We start from the raw sequence: 24734 nt of genomic DNA, 5'->3' as shown, positions 1-24734 counted from the left end.
TATTTTCAGCTGGGGTGGGTTAGATGGGCTTTGCTTCAGGTATTAATCTGCATTACCGTGTCCCCCCACTGAGCTAAAAGAATGCAGGGCTTTGTCATTTCAGTCAACTGCTGTATTCTCCATGCCTAAAACAGTGTCTAGGATATTTATTATTTGTTGAATGAGTGACTGGCTATACCTTTGTGACTTACTTCTTGCAGTTTTAAGGAAATTACAGTGATGAAACAAAGATATGTGTGCAAAGATTTTTATGACAAAGGTAATTATTTAATGGCCATAAAATGCTACCAGTTTAAATGTCCAGCAGTGAGGGAGTGGTTCAATATAGTGTGGTACTTGTATATAGTCACTATAAATAATTTTCAGAAGAATATTTAATGATGTGGAAAGATGTTAATGATATTTGTTGGAAAAAAATCTATAAGTTTAAATATTAATAGTGGTTATCTCTGTGTTGTAGGATTGCTGATGAATTTGTTATCTAATTTTTATTAATAAAATGTGTAGTAGCAGTGATTGCTTTAAGTACAGTTTCTTCCCTAGAACTGGTTTAAGTTTAGAATGTTTAAAAGATTTTTTTCAAACTTAAAAATATTTTATCTTAAAACGTAAATGTTCGTTCATTTGCTGATATTTTGATGTATGGATAAAGCCTTTTCTTCTTGCATAAACCATGTGCATAGTAGATAGGCTGTGATGTGTAGGTTTTGTTTATTTATTTATTTTAATTTATTTATTTTATTTATTATTTATTTTTGGCTGCGTTGGGTCCCCTTTGCTGCGTGCGGGCTTTCTCTAGTTGCTGCAAGCGGGGGCTACTCCTCGTTGAGTTGCACAGGCCTCTCATTGCGGTGGCTTCTCTTGTTGAGGAGCACGGGCTCTAGGCGCGTGGGCTTCAGTAGTTGTGGCACGCGGGCTCAGTAGTTGTGGCTCGCGGGCTCTAGAGTGCAGGCTCAGTAGTTGTGGCACACAGGTTCATTGCTCTGCAGGATGTGGGGTCTTCCCACAGCAGGGATCGAACCCGTGTCCCCTGCATTGGCAGGCGGACTCCCAACCACTGCGCCACCAGGGAAGCCCCGGTTTTGTTTATTTTAAGTGGAATAGTTAATAAGTTAAAATACTTATAAAGAAATCTGAGTGCAGAACCCAGTCTAGATTTTTATTGTTTTTTTTTCTCTGTATTTTCTATTTGTCTTGTCTACACCGATTTCTTTTCCCCCTCTTTCGGCCGTGCCACGAAGCTTGTGGGATCTTAGTTCCCTGACGAGGGATCAAACCCACGTCATCGGCATTGAAAGCGCCAAGTCCTAACCACTGGACCACCAGTGAATTCCCTTGTCTACACCTATTTTGAAAGCAATTTTCCTTAATGACTTATCCCCAATTTTTAAAAAACATTTTTCTTTTTTCTAGAAACAATAGCTTTTTAGTTTTGCACTCAAATCTTACTAGTTTGTGTGTAGTTAATTTTTGTAATAAGTTGGAAAATATGAACAACTGATTCTTGGTAAGCATATGGCTCAGCCTGTTAATGCAGAAGGGAAAGTATACTACAGAATAGCTTCGTAACCCTGAGCGCCCAGAATGCCGTAGCTTTCCACCTGTATATTTTGCAGAGGGAATGGAGAGTTGATACAGTGAGCAGCTTAAAACAATGCCTGCTACATTATTTTATGAGACTAAATTCTTTAAATCTTAGGTGACATATTTTGAACTCTGTCAGATGCATAAAGAATTGTAATCATTACAATTCAGTCTCAGGATATAAGAAGAAATAATGTTATCCAAAATTTCTTTCATTTTTCCCCTTTCTCCTTCCCTAGGTGGGTCCTATGTGTATGAACTCAGTGCAGTCCTCATACACAGAGGAGTGAGTGCTTATTCCGGTCACTACATTGCCCATGTGAAAGATCCACAGTCTGGTGAATGGTATAAGTTTAATGATGAAGACATAGAAAAGATGGAGGGGAAGAAATTACAACTAGGGATTGAGGAAGATCTAGGTAAAACCTTTAAGTTGTGAGTGCCCTTTTAAAATATAATTTTTTTTTTTACCAGAAATGTTTGTGATAAATTATTATGGCCCAAGATTGTTATTGGACTATCAAGGCTATTTGCATTTCTTAAACACATGAAATCTCTGAACATCTTTTATAGCAATGCTTGAATTTTTTTAAAAAATGATTTTGCTCCAGAGATGGTTTCCATAATGTCATGTTTTCAGTACAGTTTGAAGACACAAATTTAATTTTCAATTAACAGGTTAATTGTGGGCAGCTAGGGAAGAGGATGGTGAGTACTAAGCTAAAAATTATGAGTAGTAGATGTAATATAGTAGGATTTGTAGTCCTTTTCTCTGGGTCAGGACATTTATTTTGGGGAAATAAGTATAGCAGGGGAACTTTGTTCCCTGAGCAATGTCTACCCCTCCTTGTTAAGTATCCTACTCCATCCCTAGAGTGTGGAGCAGTGCCTCTGGGGAATAAGCTGCTTGCTGTTTTGTAGTAATGAGGTCTGCTGTAAATGATACCTCCTGAAATAGTATTATTCTAGTATGTAGCTCTCATCACCTTGGCTTTCGTGGGCTACATACCCATTTATTGTCGAATGGAGTGGACAGTTCTTCCAATAGGAGCCATCTTGGCTGAGGTTCTCATCACTTTCTTACCGTGTTTGTTATTTTGGGGTGAGGCTCGGACAGTGGGATGCAAAAATAGAAAAGGATTGGGAATAGGTGTGTGTCTCCTGCCACCCTTCTTTCTTAAAGGATCAGTACCACTTTCCCAAGGTGGAGTAGCATGGCAGTTGAGGTTGGCTTTCAAGGAAGGCGTGGGGAATCTTGCTGCAGATATCCATGTGGTGGCTATATTCTTGTAATTTGAAGAAGTATTTTCTATTTTTTTATGCATACCATTTTTATTCATCAATTATACCTCAGTAAAGCTTGAAAAGAGAAAGTGGGAGGTGTGCTGGGCTTGCCTGCTCTGAGTAGCGCTCAACCTAGGCTTGATGCTAGAAGTATTTTCTAATTTTAAATCACATTTTAGACATGTAGCAATCTTGCTCCCACTTTACCTAAGTAATACTTAGACTCTTAACATTTGCTTATATTTTTTCTTATCGTGATATTCTTACTAGGAACAAAATTGACATGTAGCTTTAAATTGTGAATAATTAAAATTCGGCTTTATTTGACTTCTTTACTGAGGTTTATTTGATCTGTTTCATTATGGTGAGAAAATTGTAGGATTAAAAGCATTATTAAGGCTCTCCTGTCTTCTACATATAGGTAGTCCTAAATTTTAAAACAGTTCAATAGAAAGAGACTCTACATGTATGAGAATCCCATTCCAATGTTTTAATGCATCTCATTATATGCAGCTTACATTGCTCCTTTTATCTATTTTATCAAAAATAGAAAATACTTATTCATTAAATTCCATTAGTCATTCATTACTATATTCTCTTGTGAAATTCTATGAATCATTTTATATTCTGTCTTATACAAATTAATGAATATCTTAAATCTTAATTTTTTAGTTAGAAATGACCAACGTCTTTTCTTTGTATACATGCCCCTGAGATTTTTAGTGCCCTGTGACTGTGGTCTTCAAACTTATTTGCTCCTTTAGTCCCTATAAGAATATTGAACAACTTTTGTATTTCATTACACATTTTAAAATACATTTTTCATTGTAAATTTAAATAGCTTCAAATAATGTAACTTCTGACAAATTATAAATATTGAAACTTAAACTGCAGCATTACTGTTGTATCCAAATGAAATTACATAACATATAGATTCCATACATCCACGTCATCCTTTTCAGAGTTAAATGAACTGATCTTTTTTTATGACAGGATTTTTTTTTTTAATGTTTCCTTTTTCTCCTATACTAGTGTTTCCATTACACTGACCCTATAGAATTTCATTCTAATGAAATATACTAAGGTTTCTGTAGCTGTAAAGCTCTAAATAGTTAGAAAGTACTTCTGGATTGAGTGTTTTTTTTTTTTTTAAATAAAACTGTATAATTGATCAAACCAATGTAAGTGTGTTAGAAATTTTTAAAAATTGAACACAGCAGAATTTTACTGTAAACATATCTTTTGGTGAGATAAGACTTTTTGTCACAGGTAAGAGGTTATATCTTTCTTTTGTAGGGTGGGGAGACAGATGACTGAAAGGAGAGGTGGAAACCATCAGTGAAACCTGAACAATTTTAGAAAAATACATTGTCAATTGAGGATCTGGTAATTGATTTCCTCAGAACTATCCATGACCTCCTACCCATTGGAAGGTTATCCTGGGATAATCAGACTCAATTTGAAGATCACCTTCATGTGATATTTGTGCCATGTAAAACACTAATGTTTTCCACTTCTGAATTTTTAGAGATTAGTGGCTAATCTTAGCATTTTATTTCATTTTTTCAGGAACATTCCATTTTATTTCTTTGCACAATTAAGTCTGGATTTATTTTTGTAATTTAAGATCAACAGTAAAATAAACTCATAATAGTTTGTGGTTTTTTTTTTTTTTCCTGGTTCAGGTTTGCCATTGTGAAAAATACTACTTTCTTTTCAGCTTTTAAAAATGGAATATGGCAGGCAATGCGGGTTAGTAACTTGTTTAAACATTAAAACATTTGTCCAGCCTGCTAAATTTGTATTGCCTTTTAATGTATCTTGAGTTTGTATTTTAGGAATTGTTTTCTATGACCCTCCCCCTTCCCCTCCCCTGCAAAAGAATGAATAAACTCTAGGCATTCTAATTTAGTCATCTTTTGATTTCTCTTACCTCAGCAGAACCTTCTAAATCCCAGACACGTAAACCCAAGTGTGGCAAAGGAACTCACTGCTCTCGAAATGCATACATGTTGGTTTATAGACTACAAGCTCAAGAAAAACCCAACACGACTATTCAGGTACCAGGTGAGCAATTTTCCAGGATTACATAAGGCAGATATTTTAGAATACCATGCTCAAAGGTCAATGACGAGAACGGATTGCTTTTATCTATTATGGTAGGTTGGTTGCATATGGTAAATGGTGAAAGTGTATATAATCACAGATTTGCTTTAAAGTGGTGAGTTTTTATGATAAAGGAGGCTTTAACAGAACTATTCCACTGGCTGCCCCTGAAGAAAAGCAAAAGCAATTAAAAAAAATTCCTGTGGATTATAAAGATGAATTTAAAGAGCAATTTGGTTCTGTTTTGTTCAGTTTGTAAAGCAGTTTTGGGTTTTAGCCAGTTATAAATTTTCTAGATTTAATATAAAAAAGGAAGAGCTGCTGCTTGGCTGAAGGCAGTCATCAGTTGTCATTTTACCTAATACTGTGTTGTGCTCTGTCTGTGGCACCATCTGTTTTGAATGGTGTTTCTGACCCATTTGATGCTTCTAGTTGGCTGATGATGTCATGGAGAATCGGGTAGGGGAACCCCCTGGTATTATTCCAGGGGCTGTCTTCAGTTTTACTTCTGCCTGCAGGTTGTAGGGAGACCGGATGTTGCCCCCAAAATCTTAGCCAGTATTTGTTGTAATTTAAAAATCAGCATGGTTCTTTGTCTTTGAAAAACAGGATAAAGGTTTTTGTGTCTTTCTGTTCTGAATAGCCTTTCTTCAAGAGCTGGTAGATCGAGATAATTCCAAATTTGAGGAGTGGTGTATTGAAATGGCCGAGATGCGTAAGCAAAGTGTGGATAAAGGAAAAGCAAAGCATGAAGAAGTTAAGGAGCTGTACCAAAGGTTACCTGCTGGAGCTGGTCTGTAAGATATTCTGGGACAGCACTGTTGCCATTAAGTGCCTTGTTTCTTTTATGTTCACAAATGTGTATGAACAAACTTTCCCCTGCCCTTTCTTATTTATAACCCATTAATGCCAGCTTATGCGCTATACAATTACTATGTAAACCGACAACAACTTAATGTGTAGCATTCCGTATAATTTTCATTATCATGTACTTTTAAAAATGGGAAGCTCTTAATAAATTATGAGGTTTAGGTCAGCACTCTGCATATATAACTCTTGTAGATATTTCTAATTTGTGAGACATTAACTTGTTTTTAAAAGAAAAATCTGATTGGACTACTATGGAAGCAACTCGCCTAGTCTATTTCTTTGTGTACTTTGTGCCCTAACAGTATTAACAGGCATTCTTTTATATGAGTACTATTTTTATGATACTGTTAGATTATTTTGAAATTTAGTATCAAGTATTCTAAGAATAGGAAAGCTTTCTGCTGACCCCTAATTTCTTAAGAATTATCCCACACAGTCCAGCTCATTCCTTTACTGTGTATGTTTATTCAAGTTTATCTAATGCCTCAAAAAGGAAACCTCAACTCCTTAAGGCTGGTATGCCATTTATAATAATGTTTTCTGTCATTTCATAGGCAATTCCCGATACCCAACTCCTACTTTAAAAAGAGGCAGTTTTACTAATTTTAGAAAATAAATACTCAAGCATAATTGTACTTGTGGTTTTGTCTTTTTGATATCTCAATTTTCCATTACTGGTATTACTTTAAGCAAAAGATGAATATAAATTGCTACATCTGTAAGAATATCTCTCAAAAGTTCTGTCTAAACTATACCTTAATTTGATTCTGACCTTTCTTTGTAACCTGTTACTCTGTTTCAAGGGTTGGGATTATCCTAAAGAATTAGACTGACCTCAGTTTTATTGGAAACAATTTGGAAATGAACATGTAATTCAAATCTCTAAATTTATTCAAAGGAGTTGGTACCTAGAAATTTGTTTTCTGAACCTTATTCATGGTTTCCTGTATTCACTGGACAAAAGAAAGCAACTTACTGGGTCTATAAACTAAAATGCTGTTTTGAATCACTCTTTAAAACTGCATGGTCCGAAGATGTTATGTGTCAAGTTTACACTGTGCCCTCTTGCCTGTTTTCATGCCGTCTATAAGAACCAGTGCTTGTGTTCTTCGAATATGTATATATGTTATCAATACTCTTACCAATTATGAGCTTTATAATTTTTTCCCATTTATAGTAACCTTATATGATAGTAAGTCCATGGTTTCCTAAAATATTGTCAGATCTCAAAGCTAATGACCATGGTTTTGTGCTGCCAATCAAAGTCTTGTTATGTTTTTTCTAAATCTTATCTTTGTGAACATATTAAAAGAAGGGTCATTTATCCTAAAATATAAACCTCACTGGGAACCTGAACCCTTTTGGCCCTTTTTATTTAAGTTGAAATAAATTATCTCTAAATAATCCTAAATTATCTTTAGGTAAGTTGTTTCAAATATTTTTGATGCCATGATCTTTCTAGACTTTATAACTTTCCAAAACAAATTCCTATTCAAAATCCAGGCATTTAAAACTATATATAAATAAGTTTGAACCATAGTATACGTTTCCCTTTGGTAAATATTTTAACATTTGCTTTCCCGCTTCGTCAGATGCTGAGATTTTTATACAGTTTGTTATCCCAACTTAACAGAGTTCTTACTCCTGTTTGTTAGTTGATTATCCATGCCTTTGGCATCACAATAATGGAGAACATCTGTGAGAACCTGCCAGGCGTCTCTCTCTCTCTCTAGTGCAGAAACATCTGTAGTGTAAAAACCTTCCACAAGCAGAATCTACTTTAATTATTGAGACTTGTGCTAGACCCCAATTGTTAGGGAAGCCCTTGCTAGAAATTGCTACAGCTCTTTCAAGATTTTTCTAATCTTCATATCTTACATCAATAGCCTTGAGATTACTAAAAGTTTTAACCTATGGGACTCTCCTTGGGAAAAGATTAGATATGCTAAGACTTGTATTTTGCTCTCTGGGATAGGGATCATTCCATACCATTATACATTGTAAAATGCCACAACCATGTTAACCTGTGCTGAATCTTAAGGTCTCCACATTTATATATTGTGTGAATATATGATTAACTTTTCTGTATCTCTTTTCTTCCATAAAAGCTCAAAATGCTTCACATATCTTATCTTTTACATTCAACAGCATCCCTGTGAGGTAGGTAGAAGGCAGGTATTATTACCTTCATTTTACAAATAAAAGATCTGAAGCATAGAGAGTTCAAGTGACTTGCTCAAGTTCAGTTTCTTGGTGGCAGAACTTGGTCTCAACTTGTAGTCACGAGCTCTTCCTCTGCAGCTGCATCAGAGCTGACCAATCAGTTAGGAGTCTTTCAGTTTATGATGTACAGTTTTAGCAAAATAAGGGATCCAACAGTTCTGGATTTTGTTTTTGTAAAAATTGAAATGTTTTATGCCAAACTTAAAATGGAAGTTAGTTTTTAGACTTGTAAATCTCAGGGAAGTGTAAAATTGGTCAAAATGGGCTTTGAGTTGAATTGTCTATCCCTCAGATCTCATCAGAAGTAGTATCATAATACAGATATATAAATTCAACCTCTGTATGTTTTCTTCTATGTTTTATGCTGGGACTCACTGGAGATCTTTGTAAGTAATCAAAGCTGGCCCTTTATCTTTAATTTTGGCTTTTACGGAACTCTGGGGCTCTGTTTTCCCAAATTAAAACACATTCTGAGGTGTTTGGTTGTATCTTAATTTTTGCAACTTCAGAATTGATATATTCGATTCTAGTGCACTTCATCCTAGAAGTTGCTTAAAATAGCTTAATTTCTTGAAATACATAATAATGTAATGAATTGATTGTGATATGGATTTGGATGGGGAAATCAACTACCTTTTAATCAACATCAGTATCATCTTGGGTGAAGAAAAATTCAGTGGTTTAAATGGCCTTGTGAAAGTGCGGTTATAGCTGATGAGGTTAATTTTTAACTTAGAACCTAGTCAGACTCCTCATTTTAACTTTCAGTTGTATTATCACACATCGATGACAAGTGTTTATGAAAATCGTTATGGGGGTGAGGTTATGTGATTTGCGAGCTGGCCTGGAGTGTGGCTTGTAGTCACCAAGTGTCCTGATCAGAGCTCTGCTGTGCTATCAAGCAAGACACTTCTCTCTGTGGAAACCTCTTTTGTAGAATGTGGTTAATAATACCAGCCGATCTTATAGGGCACCGTGCAGACTCGTCCCTCCCGTGCACAGCTCCTTGAATTCAGATGAGTGCTAGTTAAACAGAGCTTTGTGCTGTACTCATGTAATGTCTTCCCTGAACAATGATTCTTCTGATTCTGCTAACTTTGGAAAGAATTTGCATTGTCTTGAGGAAAATGAATGTATCACTTAGTCAAAAAGCTGTAAAAATACATAGGCTCTTTCCCTTGCTTTCTTCCTCAGAGCCCTATGAATTTGTCTCTCTTGAGTGGCTGCAGAAGTGGTTGGATGAATCGACACCCACCAAGCCTATTGATAATCACGCTTGCCTGTGTTCCCACGACAAGCTTCATCCTGATAAAATATCGATTATGAAGAGAATATCTGAATATGCAGCTGACATTTTCTATAGTAGATATGGAGGAGGACCAAGACTAACTGGTAATTCAAGATGTCTTATCTGCTTAAAAAAGAGTAATGCAATAAGTCTGCATTATATGATCTTTATGATCATTTGACCCAGACTGTGCTTAGACCTCATATTCCTTGCACTGTGCAAAAATGATTTGCTAAATCAAGTATAAGTTAAGCAGCGTCATACGTGGTATATTTATAATGTTAGAAAAGAAACTGCTTATTCAGTTTTGTTGTGTGTTTTTTCTCATAAGACAGACAAAATAGGATACATTTGAGAAAGCCATCTAGTAGTGTTTTGTTTTTGTACAATACTCTTCAGAGTATTGGTCTGGTTGATACCCACACGAAGGTCTTTAACAATTAACATTACATTTATAGTTGTCAGATATATTGATTACCCTCCCCTCCTTTACAGCCTCCATCATTTGATGGTGCTCTTGCAAAATTTGCATCTAAATCTTGTAAAATGTACTTTCTGGCATAGGTAGTTATAGCATATTATAACATTTTGTATCCTATGGTTCTTTCTTTATGCAGGATAACACTATTGCTGTCTTGATATTTATGTTGCCAAAATAACTTAGGACGTATACCAATTTGCTATATTGTTAAAATTCTTCATTGTTTTATGAAGTGCTGAAAACATTTTCTTAACAGGAAATCTGTATGTGAATATACTCTTCCCTTTCGTTTTCTCTGTCTCAGTGAAAGCCCTGTGTAAGGAATGTGTAGTAGAACGTTGTCGTGTGTTGCGTCTGAAGAACCAACTAAATGAAGATTATAAAACTGTAAATAATCTGCTCAAAGCAACAGTAAAGGGGTATGTTCACAGTGTATATTGTTTGATAAGCTAAAAAAACAAGTAGCTTATTATTTGTGGATAATAGGGACTTGGGATCTTTGGAAGAAAGAAGGGAGATGAGTGGTTGGCCACAGCAGAGTAAGTTTTGTGGTGATTGCTGCTGTGGCAAAGATAAAGAGAGCTGAGGCACAGCTCCTGTGGCTAAATGCCATCCATTAGAAAGGTGGAAGCAGAGGTGTGCATCTGAGGCCTAAACAAGGTAAGGCAAGGTGCTCGCCTGTGTTCTGACATGGAATTGTGGAATACTTACGTTGGAAAACCATTCTAGCAGGCCTCGGGTGTCCCCTTTAGAGAGGCTGAAGTCAGTTTGTTAACCAAGGGTACCCAGTGGTGCATCCTTGTCAGGAACATCCAGGCTTCTTGGAGTTTGTTGAGCCACCCTCTGTAGAGCACCTCTGGACTCAGGTGGCATTTATGATGTTTGGGTTTAATTTAAGTTGTATATTTCCCAAAGAAATATCAGTCTAGTTCACTGTTTTGGGTCATTCCACAAACAGCCTACTGAGTCCTCTAAATGTGTTTGTGTACATATATGTGAGTGCCTATATGTACATTTGAAGGGTCAGCTATATGCAGTTTTGAGTAGTAATCAAGTGAAGGAAAGTGGCCAGTTGTTTGGTGTGATTGGCATAAATTTAAATGAGGGTTAGGAAGAGCAGGCTAAGATTGAGGATGGAAGCAAAGTATTTTCTATACGTGCAATTTATTAGTGAGGAGTAAAAATGGCCCAAATGAGGAAATAGGTTAAAAAAAATTGTATGCACAGCAGCAAATACTGAACATTTTAATTCAGTTTAGTTGTGGCCTTTACAAGGAAAGAAGGGAGAAGGACATTAGGAAATGTTACTTGCATGATTTTACATTCTCTCTCTTTTCCACAGCAGTGATGGATTTTGGGTAGGGAAATCCTCCTTACGCAGTTGGCGTCAGCTAGCTCTTGAACAGCTGGATGAGCAAGATGGTGATGCAGACCAAAGCAGTGGGAAAATGAATGGCAACACCTTGAATAAAGGTAATATTTAAAACCTGTATGTAGATGGTTGTGAATCATACCACAGAATTGTAAGCATTTGTTTGTAGTAAAATTGTTTTGATTCCCATCCACGTAATTTCTAAGACAATTTTTTGAAGCCTAAAGCTCTCAAAAATGTCTCAGAACAAATAAAAAGACTTACAAGCTATTGAAAGTGAGCATGGGCTCAACAGCTCACGAGAGGCATTCCTTATGACCTGCTTTGGGCTTAGGGTCTCTCTAGTTAATCCCAAGCAAAATTACTTTTAATTTTGCTCCAGCTAAAATTTTTAAGAAAGGCAGGTGTGCTGCAAATTGCATAGTATGTTGTTAGCTCAGTACATTTTGGTTATAGATTATTAGCCACGCCAACAGGCTGACTTTGTCAAGTTAAATGTGCTTGAACTTCTGCATTTTTCATCCAGGAGAAAAAGCAGGTTTTGAATAGCTTTTTACTTATAAATTCTTCTGAGTTTTCTGAAGCGATGCTTTTAAATAGGAAATTATATTAATGTAAGTCAACCACTCAATTCAATTTTGTAATCAGTATTTTTATAAAATTATGGGAAATTAAAACATTAAAACCTTTTAGATTTAAGATAGAAATCAGTAGTTTGATCAGTTTACTAATTCAGATACAATTAATGATCCATAAGCAATTATTTCACTTAATATTATCTCCAAATATTAGTACTTATATACATATATTTTATTATTTTAATATTCTTAATCTTTTAATGAAATATTCTGTATTTTCTGCATTTGAACATTTGTATCATTTTATTTGGTGTGGATCTTCCCATATCACTGCTTTATTTTTGAGAATGTAAAAACACCAGAGCCACTAATAATTTTAAACTAATTTTTTTTTAAACATTTTCAAATTTGAAGAGTGATTTTTTTCTTTTGGCTAAAGTATTTTGTTGTGCCGTGTACTTCATGAACTTAACATTTGTTTCAATTTTATTCTATCATTTAAAAAAGATATTTTAAATATAGCCAATATATTATAATAGCTATATATGGAATATAGCCTTTACAAATTGTGAATCACTATGTTGTGTACCTGAAACTTATTTAATATTGTACATCAACCACCTCACTAAGAAAAAAGATTAAAAACATACTTTTAGGGCCTCCCTGGTGGCGCAGTGGTTGAGAGTCCGCCTGCCGATGCAGGGGATACGGGTTCGTGCCCCGGTCTGGGAGGATCCCATATGCCGCGGAGCGGCTGGGCCCGTGAGCCATGGCCGCTGGGCCTGTGCATCCGGAGCCTGTGCTCCGCAACGGGAGAGGCCACAACAGTGAGAGGCCCACATAACGCAAAAAGGAAAAAAAAAAAAACAAAAAACATACTTTTAGTGTGACGTGACCCAGTATGTTAAATATTTTGTGCTCTTTTAAGCCTCTTTACATATCAGTGGCCCTTTTTTTTTAAAACTGAAGTATAGTTGACTTACAATGTTGTGTTAATTACAGCAAAGTGACTAAGTTATACATATATATATTCTCTTCCATTATGGTTTATCCCAGGATATTGACTATAGTTCCCTGTGCTCTGCAGCAGGACCGTGTTGTTTATCCGTTCTGTATATACCAGTTTGCATCTGCTCACCCCAAAGTCCCAGTGCATACTGCCACCACCACCCCAACCACCAGTTTGTTCTCTATGTCCCCGATTCTTTCTGTTTTATAGATAGGTGGATTTGTGTCATATTTTAGATTCCAGTGACCCTTCATTTTAAGGAAAGTTGGATGCCATAACAGAAAATGCTTTGATGTCCTATAGCTGAAAAATACTCTTCATGTCGCTTTCAGAGTAAAATGCTCCTCTTCTCCCCCTTCCTCCAAAGATTTTAAAAGCTTGAAGCAGAGTAGAAGTAACAAAGTAAAACCTGCAAGCCTTTCCACCAGGTATAATCACTGTAAATAGTGGCTTTTTATAATGGTGCTTGTTATTGGCACAGTTGTGCATCATCCTTTACCAAAACAGTTTTTAAAAATTTAGCAGCTACATTTCATTGTATGAATATATATTTATTTAACCTATTTCAGTGTTTTACAATTAGCAGGTAAACACAGATGCAGTAAATGTGTCCTCGTACCTACTTCTTTGCCTAATTTTCACATTATGTGAGGGAGAGAGAGAGAGACACAGAGAAACAGGCAGGAGACAGAGTTATCTGGTCATGTCTTTCCTTTGCCCATTTCTCTGCTTAAGCTTTTTAATGATTAGTAAATATTCTTTATGTATACTAAGTGTATTAAAAGTCTGTTATGTGCTTAACCTGGAAAATCCATGAATAACTATTCTAATATCCCGCTACTTAGGACTTCTTTTATTTGATCCTGTTCACTGGTATACACAAGTACAAACTGGCAAGTGTCACAGTGTAGACAAGTAGGAAAAGCAGATGTTGAAAGAGAACTGTTAATAGGAAAAGGAAAGTTTTAATTATATATGTTTGACATGAAATCCTTATTTCATTAGCCTTCTAAAGTTTTCTGTTCTTCCCTAAAGAGTCAATGGGTGAAAGTGACATGACATGTAGATGATTATCCTGGTTTATGACACAGTATTCTGAATACCTTGACTAGAATTAATGGAAGGATATGTAAACTGTTCTTCAGTTTGAAAAAAATGCGTATTTTCTTGCATAACACCAATCTTTAAAAAGCAAAACTGCCATTCAGAAATTTTTCTTTCCTTTAAGGGAAAGAAGTGAAACACTTCTTAGCAGGACTGTGTCGAATCACTTGGGTCTAATTTTTAAAATGTTTTAAAGTTTTCTGTGTTTGAAATTGTGTAGAGTAGTATCTTTGCTACTTTGAAATTTAAATACAACAGTAGAAGAGTTATTATCTGTATTTCTTTTGATTAGATGAATCAAAGGAAGAAAGAAAAGAGGAGGAGGAAGAATTAAATTTTAATGAAGACATTCTTTGCCCACATGGTAAGCTAGATAATGTAAAACTTCTGTTGTTAGCCTTACTTTAGCATATCATATATATTTTGTTAGATATTTTTACACTCAAGAGCTCAGGCCCTAATATGGCAGCCATGGTAGAGCAACTGGTTTTCTAAACTGTTCATGATCCTAATGTTTCTATTCTCTTGCCCTTTTCAGCTGTTAGCTTCTACTGCCTACTTTCAAGCCAATGCCTCTCACACGTTTCCCTCTCTCCTCGCAAAAAAAATTTAAAATAATAGAATTTCCCCATATTTTAGAGAAGAAACTTATTGTCACTTGTCACATTGAAGGGTTTTCTGAGCTTGAAGGAGAAGAATTTCAGTTATTTCCCATTTATGTGTCTGTGTCTTTGTCCAAATTTGAACACTTTGAAAACAGCATTTGTATATTCTTCTTCTTAGGGCTATTTCTGCTTTAGTTTCTTAGCTACTGTGTACTGTATATTCTTAATAATAATTTCCAAATCCTTATTAATCCTGAATATTTGTTTATGTATTTATTTGGTTTTAGTGAGTGCTCATTTGAAATAACTTTTTTTTGAGAGGGACTCCTGATATATGACACATGGTTTGCCATTCTGTCAGCCCTCTGAAAGCCAAAAAGGTGTCTACTTCTCAAAGTCTTCTACTGTATAAGTTCCCCACTCACTCTTTTTTTTTTTCCCCCTAACTCCACCCTGAGAAAAATTGGACCCAGAGAAGCTGAGATGTCAGTGATGAATCTGTTAACACGTTTGCATTTCTTGTTGTGTGCTAATGTATTGCTGATACTCAGAATTATTTTTTTAATTGAAATATAGTTAATTACTATGTTGCAGTAGTTTCATGTGTACGGCAAATTGATTCAGTTATACATATATGTATTCTTTTTCAGATTCTTTTCCATTATAGGTTATTATAAGATATTGAGTGTAGTTCCCTGTGCTATACAGTAGGTCCTTGTTTGTCTACTTTATATATAGTAGTGTATATCTGCTAATCCCAAACTCCTAATTTATTCCCCCTCCACCATCCCCTTTGGTAACTATAAGTTTGTTTTCTGTCTGTGAGTCTATTTCTGTTTTGTAAATAAGTTCATTTGTATAATTTTTTTTTAGATTCCATATATGAATGATATCACGATATTTGTCTCTCTGACTTCACTTAATATGATAATCTCTAGGTCTGTTCATGTTGCTGCAGATGGCATTCTTTCATTCTATTTTATGGCTGAGCCTAATACTCAGACTTCTTGTTGGTCCCAATAAATTCCTTATTTTAGTTCTTACTTCACTGCCTCATTATGAACCCATACACGATGCTTCACCCTTTCCCTCATTCACACCAGTGCGGCGCGGCACGTGGGATCTTAGTTCCTCAACCAGGGATCAAACCTGCACCCCTTGCAGTGGAAGCACAGACTCTTAACCACTGGACCGCCAGGGAAGTCCCCACACCAGTGGGTTTTTGTGAAGAGTCCTTGGTGATGCTAGTGATAGTAGTTGTCACTTGAGTTGTATTTGTACAGCCTGTCTTTCTGGACACAGTCTCACTGCACTTCACTAGCTGAGTGGCATTCTCATTTACTGGCTACACAGCTAGGAAGTGGGGGTGAAGGGTCATCCTGGGATGTGGATTTTTTTTTTAAAACATTTGTAGCATAGATGTGCACATAGCATAAGTGCCTCCATTTTGAGAGTTGAGGAATCTGTAGTAAAATACTAAGTTTTCATGCTTGGTGCTGCTTAGCAGAGTGAAACAATGCCAGAACTCAGATTGTCTTCCTCCTTCGTTCACTGACATTTGGTCTCAGCCCACCTCTCTCATCTTGTCATTTTAGTTTTACAGTTTTGACTACAAAGCATGGCAGAGCTGAAAGTGATTTCAGGACTTATGCTGCTCCCCTCAGCTTGTCAGAAATTGTATATGAGCTATTTTTTTTAGATCTTCTAGCTTGATCTGCAGCTCAGTGGCATGTTGTTGCTGTACCTTGTTATCTTGCATTTAAAAAGCATAGTTCTCGGGGCTTCCCTGGTGGCGCAGTGGTTGAGAGTCCGCCTGCCGATGCAGGGGACGCAGGTTCGTGCCCCGGTCCGGGAGGATCCCACGTGCCGCGGAGTGGCTGGGCCCGTGAGCCATGGCGGCTGAGCCTGTGCGTCCGGAGCCTGTGCTCCACAACGGGAGAGGCCACAACAGTGAGAGGCCCATGTACCGCAAAAAAAAAAAAAGCATAGTTCTCAACTCCTGCTTTTGTGGATGTCACCTGTCAGTGTACCATGTCCACAGGTGCAGGATACGGGACTTCACTTAAAACCTACCCCACTCTTTAGGTTTATATTAAAACTTGTTCCTGAGATGTCGTGATGGTCGTCATAGCAAACAGATGATAGACGTTTATCATATGTTTACCTTGTGCCTAGTAGTTTTCTACATGTATAGATATTAACTCACTTAATCTATACAACAACCTGAAAGGTCAGTATTACTGGTGTACCGATTGTACTGATGAGTAAGTAAACGGAGGCACAGAGAGGTGAGAGTCGTTTGCTAAAGGGTACCACACTTAATGCATAGGTTTCCCCTAGTTATATAATTGTCTGAAATTCTTTTTCTTTGAAAATTTGAAGGACTTACTGCATCTTTCAATGTACCATTTGTCCAAAGCCCTTCTTAGGCAGTTTTTGTCCCTTCCACTTTTGGTAGCTTGTTAAGATCTCTGTCCACAGCATCGTGACACCTCACCCTGTGCAGGTCCTAATTCATTTATTGCTCGGGGGGTTCTGTGGAAGCCGTGCACATGTGTGAGGGCAGGGGACTGCCAGCTTCCCTGTTTGGGTGTCCTGGCTGGGCCGTTTCACTGGAGAATTCTCACTTAGATTATCCCTTCTTGGACTGCTCAGATTTCTCCATAAGGATCTTTGATTCTCCTGCCTGGAAAATGCAGAGCTGGCTGTCACTTCCAGGGCTGTAGAGAGGAGGCTTGGGAGTCTCTGCATTCTGTATGGAAACATTCACTTATCTGCATCTCAGCGCACTACCTCTCATCTCGGCTTTGTGTCCCCCAGTGCAGAGGCCTTAGGTTTTATATCATCAGAGAAGCTTGTGTTGTCTTTTGTGGATAGCGGGGGCAGGTATCTGTAGGGTGTATAGAAGGGCAACTCAGAATTTTAACTGCCTCTTAGATAGTCTTTTAGTCTGTTCTCTTCTGGGTACCCCTAATTCCTGGATTTGTGGGACCAGTTCTGTAGTGTAGTAAATTGGGTTACTTCTTTTGTCAGTTTAGAATTCATTTTTATTCTTATCCATCCAACTTTAAGCTTCTAAAATATTTGTTTCTGTTGTCCCATCTGTTTTCTTTTATCCATCATTATGATTTTGTATCTTTAAAAAAGGTCCCCTTACTGTGGTTTAATGGTGTTTCAGGAGGAACTGGAAGTAAATGCAGTTTTAAAACATTTTTATCTGGAAGTCCGTGTTTGCATTTTTATATTCTAAAGCCTGTGTATATTTATCATGGATTTTGTGTGAATTAATAATGGATTATATATTCCATTATATGATTTGCTACTATCATAGAGTTTAGCATTTACTGCAGATATTCCTTATCCATCAGGCTTTCTTATCCATTTCATTGTATATTCATTTAATGGTTAACCTTCCTTCACTTACCTTGTTTATTATACCTGTTTACTAAGCAGCTGAGCAGTTTTTTAATTTATTGTTTTACAAGTTCTTTGGATATTCTGTGCCCCCAAAGTATTAGAGTTTGAACTAGATTTTGTCGGGGAGGGGATTTATCCAGAGTCTAAACTCATTGTTAACTAGATTTCTATTTTTACCAGAAGAATCTTTGGGGATTAGGTTATCGAATTATGTTTGGTGAATTCAATCTCTCATGAGTAGTTTGTTCTTGTATTGGGAGATGTTGCTTACAAAATGAATGTAGTTTATTGGCTTTCTCTTAAGATTTAAGAAGCAATGTTATATATTGCAGGATACAAGTCTAATTTCTAAAAATTCATATGTCACAAGTAAAAGTTCATTGTTGTGAGGTCGAACTATTCAGATGCATTAAATCATAGTAGTTATTAAAATGATGTGAAACTAAATTTAGAAACATGACGAGGGGTCGAGTGGAGGACTTTCTGTTTAATACTGAGCGCAGTGTTGAATTTCTGACTGCAGTGAAGTGACATTAAAATACATTGCTGGGCTTCCCTGGTGGCGCAGTGGTTGAGAGTCCGCCTGCCGATGCAGGGGACACGGGTTCGTGCCCCGATCCCGGAAGATCCCACATGCCGCGGAGCGGCTGGGCCCGCGAGCCACGGCCGCGGAGCCTGTGTGTCCGGAGCCTGTGCTCCGCAACGGGAGAGGCCACAGCAGTGAGAGGCCCGCGTACAGCAAAAAAAAAAAAAAAAAAAAAAAAAAAAAAAAATACATTGCTGATTTCAGAAATAAACTTGTGTTCTTTTCTAATTACCTGAGTAATGCACATCTTACAATACAGCCAGTCACAAAGTAAAAGCACCCTTACCTCAAAACAAGAGGCAGTGTATCCAGAGAGTCTGTGGAATCCTGTTTAAAATATGTGTTTGTGTATTTGCATTATTGTTTCCTATATTCTCCCTTTCTGAACCAGATGGGGTTATACCATATGTATACAGAGGAACGGTCCCTTAAAAAAAAAAAAAAAAGGAAACCACTTAAAAAGTATAATTGCCCTGGAGGTCTTTTTTTTTTTTTTTTGGCTGGGTTGGGTCTTCGTTGCTGCTCGCAGGCTTTCTCTAGTTGTGGCGAGTGGGAGCCACTCTTCGATGAGGTGCACAGGCTTCTCATTGCGGTGGCTTCTCTTGTTGCGGAGCAAGGGCTTGTGGCACGTGGGCTCTAGAGCACAGGCTCAGTAGTTGTGGTGCACGGAGTTAGTTGCTCCGTGGCATGTGGGATCTTCCTGGACCAGGGCTCGAGCCCGAGTCCCCTGCATTGGCAGGCGGATTCTTAACCACTGCACCACCAGGGAAGCCCCAGGATAGCATTTTAAAGTAAGTTTTCATAACCTCAGAGGAAATTTGTTAACAGCCTACTCAGAAATAAAGTCAATTTTTACATTGTGATCTATTTTCTCTGGTAATAAGTATATTAAAGCAAAGTAATCATTTCTTAGGATTAGTCAAAGCTCAATAAGAGGTGACGGATGGAAGTTAAGAAGATGCATTTTGAGGCATTAGAAATTATGGGGTTTAGATGAGAGAGATCTGGTTTCATATCCTAGCTCCATTATCCACCAATTGTGGTGACCCTGGGTGTATTAATTTCTCTGATTCTTGGTTTATTTATTGTTATAAAACACATAAAGCAAAGAATCATGATACTGCATTTAGAAAGCCCCTGGCTTTTTTACTCATATAAACATGTAACTATCTTGCCAATGGGGGTAGAAACACATTTTCCTTTGGAAACTTAAAGATGGTTTTCTGGGTAAAGAACCATATAGGTACTATATGCAGTTCACTAATTATCTTTGGGAACAGCTGAAGCAATAGAAACTGGAACCACAAACACAGTGAGGGGTTGAGTGAGGAGAAAGGGCCTGAAATGCCAGAAGTATCAGTCAACCGAGGAGGGGCTGCTGAGATTGAGGGTCACTGCCATCTGGGCGTTCCTGTGATCTTTGGAGGAAATGAAGGCTGGTGGTGACTAGCACTCTGCTTATTCTCTTCTAGGATTTTTAAAGATCCACGGGGTTCAGGGTGTTTGCAGTAGTAATAGCAAACCAACTGGGTCAATTGACTGGAGATGGTTTTATGATTGAACAGTAGATTGCTTTACTATTTAAGCGTGAGTCTCACACAACTTTGAAAATAGCATTTCAATTCGGGATGAATTTAGTAAAGTAATAAGGTAAAACGGAGAAGATACGTTCTGCAGGAAATTGTGGCATTTGAATGTGGGCGGAGATGAAATACAGACAAAATACTGTTAAACAACCCCTGGGGTGGCACAGGGACACCAGGATCCCTGGAAGCCCTTTTAGTGCTTCCTTCACTGGTAGGAAGAAAGACCTAGATTAAGGACAGAGGAATGGTTGGCTTCTTTAGAATTAGGTGAAATTAAAAATTTAGAGACTTTGAAACTAAGGAAAGAGAGAGAGAATTACAGTACTTTAGAACAGAAGGAAAAGAGGCCCTACAAGTTTGTCTTAAGTTTAAGAAATATAAAATAGATTTTTGGAGGGTATATATTGATTTTTTTTTTAACCTTTTCTCTCTACTCCGGCCCCCCCCACCCCTTTTTGACTTAGGGGAGTTATGCATATCTGAAAATGAAAGAAGGCTTGTTTCTAAAGAGGCTTGGAGCAAACTGCAGCAGTACTTCCCAAAGGCTCCCGAGTTTCCAAGTTACAGAGAATGCTGTTCACAGTGCAAGGTGCTGCACGCTGTCCTGACATCTGTGGAAATTATAATGCCACCTCCCTGGATTGACTTCCCAGGAGAATTGACATTGCACTCTTGGTAGGGGTTAGGGAGGAGGCAGGTCCTGTGCTGTCAGCAGGAGATGGTTGATTGCTTCCTGCTTCATTCTCTTTCAGATTTTAGAAAGAGAAGGAGAAGAAAATGAAGCCTTGCATAAGATGATTGCAAATGAGCAAAAGACTTCTCTTCCCAATTTGTTCCAGGACAAAAGCAGACCGTGTCTCAGTAACTGGCCAGAGGTATAATGATTCCCACAAAGGATAGAACTCATCTCACCTTTGTAAGCCCCTTGCCAAATTCCTGATGAACAGTGGTTTCAGAACAGCTGAGAGCTTCTCTAATTCTCATTTGTATAGTTTTCTTATCCGGGGGATTTTACTCTTACTTCTGGTTGTTTGGTAGAGGGCTGTATTTCCATATTATTTATGAAGCTTGAAAGAGGAAAACCACAGTATATGGAGACATTTTCCCTGTAGGATTTAGGTTAAGAATGCAGTGAATTAATGGATACTTTCATCTGATTTTTCTGTTCTAGGACACGGATGTCCTCTACATTGTGTCACAGTTCTTTGTAGAAGAATGGCGAAAATTTGTTAGGTATATACCCAAAATTTTCTATTTCCTTTTTTATTGTTGATTTTATTATTTTTAAGAATTCATGGATCCTGATCGTAGTAGCTTACTTTTATTAGCATATACTGAAAGTTTTATTTTCTAATAATTTAAATGAATAATCCTGAGAAACACATTAATTACTATCATTAAAATATATCTCTAATTTAAAAATAATCATCTTAAAACAATCTTCTCTTTAGTCATGCAATAGTGAAGTATATTGATCCTCCTTGTTTCATTTGAGTAGAAAACCTACAAGGTGTAGTCCTGTGTCATCAGTTGGAAACAGTGCTCTTCTGTGTCCTCACGGGGGACTCATGTTTACATTTGCTTCCATGACCAAAGAAGATTCTAAACTGTGAGTTTCTTCTCTTCATGTGATTTTTTTTTTTCCTAGTGATTAATAGAACGTGTTTAGGAAATTTCTCATCTGACGTTAGAGTCTGTTTTAAGAATCTGTTTGAATTGTGGGGTTATTTCCTCTGGTATTCTCTGCTAGGTGGAGCACTTGCCTTTTTTTTAAAAAAAAAAAAAAAAAGACTGCTTCTCCATAAAAATCAAGAGGCTGCCTGAGGCTACCTTGCTCTTGTTTCTCCCTTCTCCTTCCTGGAGCCCTCCTTTCTCCTTCCAAGCTGCTGGTACCCAAGACAGTGTCTCTAGGTTACATCATGTAGTATTTATCCCTCTGTAGCTAAGTTCTTTACTCAACTTCAGTTTTTGAGGTTTAGCCATGTTGATCCATGTATTGATAACTTCAGTCCATTTTGTTTTACTGCTGTTGTAACATTTTTTTGTATGAAAAAACTACTATTCCTTGTTGATGTATCTTTTCCTTCTTAATTTATTTGTATTAAATATTGGTTTTGATAATTTTGGTTTAGAGATGGACTACGTCCTTGTGTCTTAAAGCATGTTGTGTTTTTTTGCACAGTATAGCTCTCATATGGCCCAGTGAGTGGCAAATGATACAAAAGCTCTTTGTCGTGGATCATGTAATTAAAATCATGAGAACTGAAGGAGGAGATGCAAACCCTTCAGAAACACAGTATATTTCTGAGCCTAGTAAGTTTTCATATCGCTCTTGGTTTATGTAGTTAAAAGTTGGCATTGTAAGGGGGAAGGAAGGAGTATGTCAGTATTGTATTTTCTACTTAAAGATCATGTGGTGTTCCAAACTATATTCCGCAGATGGGAAGTATCATATAATTACCTCATTATTTGTATGTTTGTCAACAGTAAATGGATTTCCTTATTTGCATACAATAGAATACAACGGTTAACAGAAAATATGAGTAATGTTTTGATGAATACACTCTGGTAACTTTGATATGTTCTTTTAGATCTTTCATCCTTTGACAGTAATTCCTCAACCACTGCTTTTTTTTTTTTTTTTTTTTTAAAGAACTCTGTCCAGAATGTAGAGAAGGGTTATTGTGTCAACAGCAGAGGGACCTGCGTGAATACACTCAAGCCACCATCTACGTCCATAAAGTCGTGGATAATAAGAAGGTACCAGTCCCTCTTGTGGCCATGCCTAGTAATGATCAAGCTTGCCTTTTGACTTGCTGTTGGATTTTCACTGAGGATGGCCTAGGGTTGCCTTATTTTTTTGGGGGGTGGGGGGGGATGGTGCAGGCGGAGCCATTGGACTAGAATTGAAAAGGAATAGTTATGTGATTTATGTGGATCTAGTCAGTTATTAATCGAAACACAAATATTGGTTGAGTGTCAGCTGTGTGCTAGGAATGGTCTTGGTGCTGGGGATACAGGTGGTGCAGAAGACAGAGAAGTTACCTACCGTCAAGAATATTTGTACCTAGTGAGGTAGATCAAGAATAAGCCCATAAATTCATAAGATAATTTCAGACAAGAACAAGTATTTTGAAGGAAATCTAGCAAAGTAAAGCGAGAGACGGGTAGAGGCAGAGGTGCATTGTTAGATAGGGCATGGGTATGAAAGGTGCGTCAGAGGAGGAGTTCTTTTACCTGAGCATTAACTGTCAGAGAGTCAGCCTGTGACGTGTAGTGCAGGCAAAACCATAAGCCTAATGTGCTGAAGCAAGAGAGTAAGTTGTATCTAGAGCAGCACTGCCCAGTGGAACTTTCTGCAGTGATGGAGATGTTCTGTATCTACACCGTAGCCATTAGTTGCATTTGACTGTGGAGCACTTGAAATGTGTCTAGGGTGACTTGAGGAACTGAGTTTTTAATTCATTTTAATTTAAATAGCCATGTGTCACCTCTGGCTACCATAGTGGACAGCGCTGGTCTAGAGAGAAGTTTCTTCCAAGGAGGGAAAGCGATAGGTGATGAGGGATCAAATTTTATCAGCCTTTATACATCATACCGAGGATCTGGGGCCTTCTTCTAAGCGTAGATGTAAGCCACTGGAGTTTCAAGAGAGGTCATGGTGTGATCTCATTTACGCTTTCCAAAAGTCACCCTGGCCATTGTGTTTGGAGTTGGTAAGGGCATAACGGGAAGAAGGACAGCCAGTTTAGAGCCTCTTGCATTTTTTTTTTATCCAAAGGGTAGGTGAAGTAGACAGATTTGGGTATAATTTGGGAGCAGGGGTGTTGCTGTGGATTGTTTTTGGAGCATTTTCACTATATTAGGAATGGCTCTTAGGTAGATCCTGACCCACATCTCTGGACATCTCATTAATTTGATTCCAAGGTTTTGGGAACTAAAGACAAAATAGAATGTGTTTTATTTGATGACAGTTACCAAACACATTATTTTAGAAGGGTAACTTACAAGTTATGCTCTAATGGTCTAGGGTTTTGCTTCACAAGTTGAATTAAGGCCTCATTTCCTGATTTGCTGAGAAAATGAAGTTAAGTAAAAATGTCTCAATTTTTCCCCTAGAATTTTCTTATATCTTTTGTACCTATTAGTGCATGTATATATTGGTATCTAGTACAAAATAGTATCCAATTTAGGTAATGTTTTATTATTATTATTTTTTAGTTTGATAGCAGTAATTCATCCATCCTTCATTTTCTCAGTCTCAAGGAGCATTGGGACTCCTGTCTGAACTTGAAAAGGCTTGACGATCAGTGTACTAGGGAAAATGTAGAGCAACTTTGAACTTCTACAAAATAACATCATTGTAAAATCTGATAACTGTTTTGCAGAGACTGCTTACATTTATGGCAAACACATTAAATACAAGAATAAATCATAGGGTAAGAACTAACATGTTAAAAGAGCACAGAAAAGAGAGAGAGCCCTTGAGTCTTGATCCTCTATCTGGTCTATTACCCCACCATTGAAAAAGGTGTGCCTCCTCTTGATAAAGGTGGCCAGTCAAAGCCCCACAGCCGGGCTTCCCTGATGGCACAGTGGTTAAGAATCTGACTGCCAATGCAGGGGACACGGGTCCCCTGC

The 24734-nt window shown here is 37.4% G+C and overlaps 1 protein-coding gene across 6 annotated transcripts in view; it reads left to right on the top strand.

The window, feature by feature from the left end:
• USP48 (ubiquitin specific peptidase 48) overlaps positions 1 to 24734 on the top strand; it is a 67770-nt gene that overhangs the window by 29293 nt on the left and 13743 nt on the right. Inside the window, exons 9-21 of one of the 6 annotated variants that reach the window (XM_060089112.1) lie at positions 1824 to 2003; positions 4810 to 4935; positions 5618 to 5767; positions 9262 to 9459; positions 10141 to 10255; positions 11182 to 11309; positions 14192 to 14263; positions 20558 to 20682; positions 20846 to 20968; positions 21265 to 21326; positions 21592 to 21702; positions 22276 to 22406; positions 22747 to 22853. In XM_060089112.1, coding sequence (XP_059945095.1) covers positions 1824 to 2003; positions 4810 to 4935; positions 5618 to 5767; positions 9262 to 9459; positions 10141 to 10255; positions 11182 to 11309; positions 14192 to 14263; positions 20558 to 20682; positions 20846 to 20968; positions 21265 to 21326; positions 21592 to 21702; positions 22276 to 22406; positions 22747 to 22853 — 1628 coding nt within the window. Of the gene's footprint in view, positions 1 to 1823; positions 2004 to 4806; positions 4936 to 5617; positions 5768 to 9261; positions 9460 to 10140; positions 10256 to 11178; positions 11310 to 14191; positions 14264 to 20557; positions 20683 to 20845; positions 20969 to 21264; positions 21327 to 21591; positions 21703 to 22275; positions 22407 to 22746; positions 22854 to 24734 lie in introns of all 6 variants that reach the window. The other 5 variants (XM_060089111.1, XM_060089110.1, XM_060089109.1 and 2 more) reach the window with 5 other exon arrangements.

This window comes from Mesoplodon densirostris, chromosome 2 (assembly GCF_025265405.1).
Source record: "Mesoplodon densirostris isolate mMesDen1 chromosome 2, mMesDen1 primary haplotype, whole genome shotgun sequence".
NCBI classification, from domain to species: Eukaryota; Metazoa; Chordata; class Mammalia; order Artiodactyla; family Ziphiidae; genus Mesoplodon; species Mesoplodon densirostris.
Note: the sequence above shows the minus strand (reverse complement) of the source record. Positions and strands in the feature narration are given on the sequence as shown.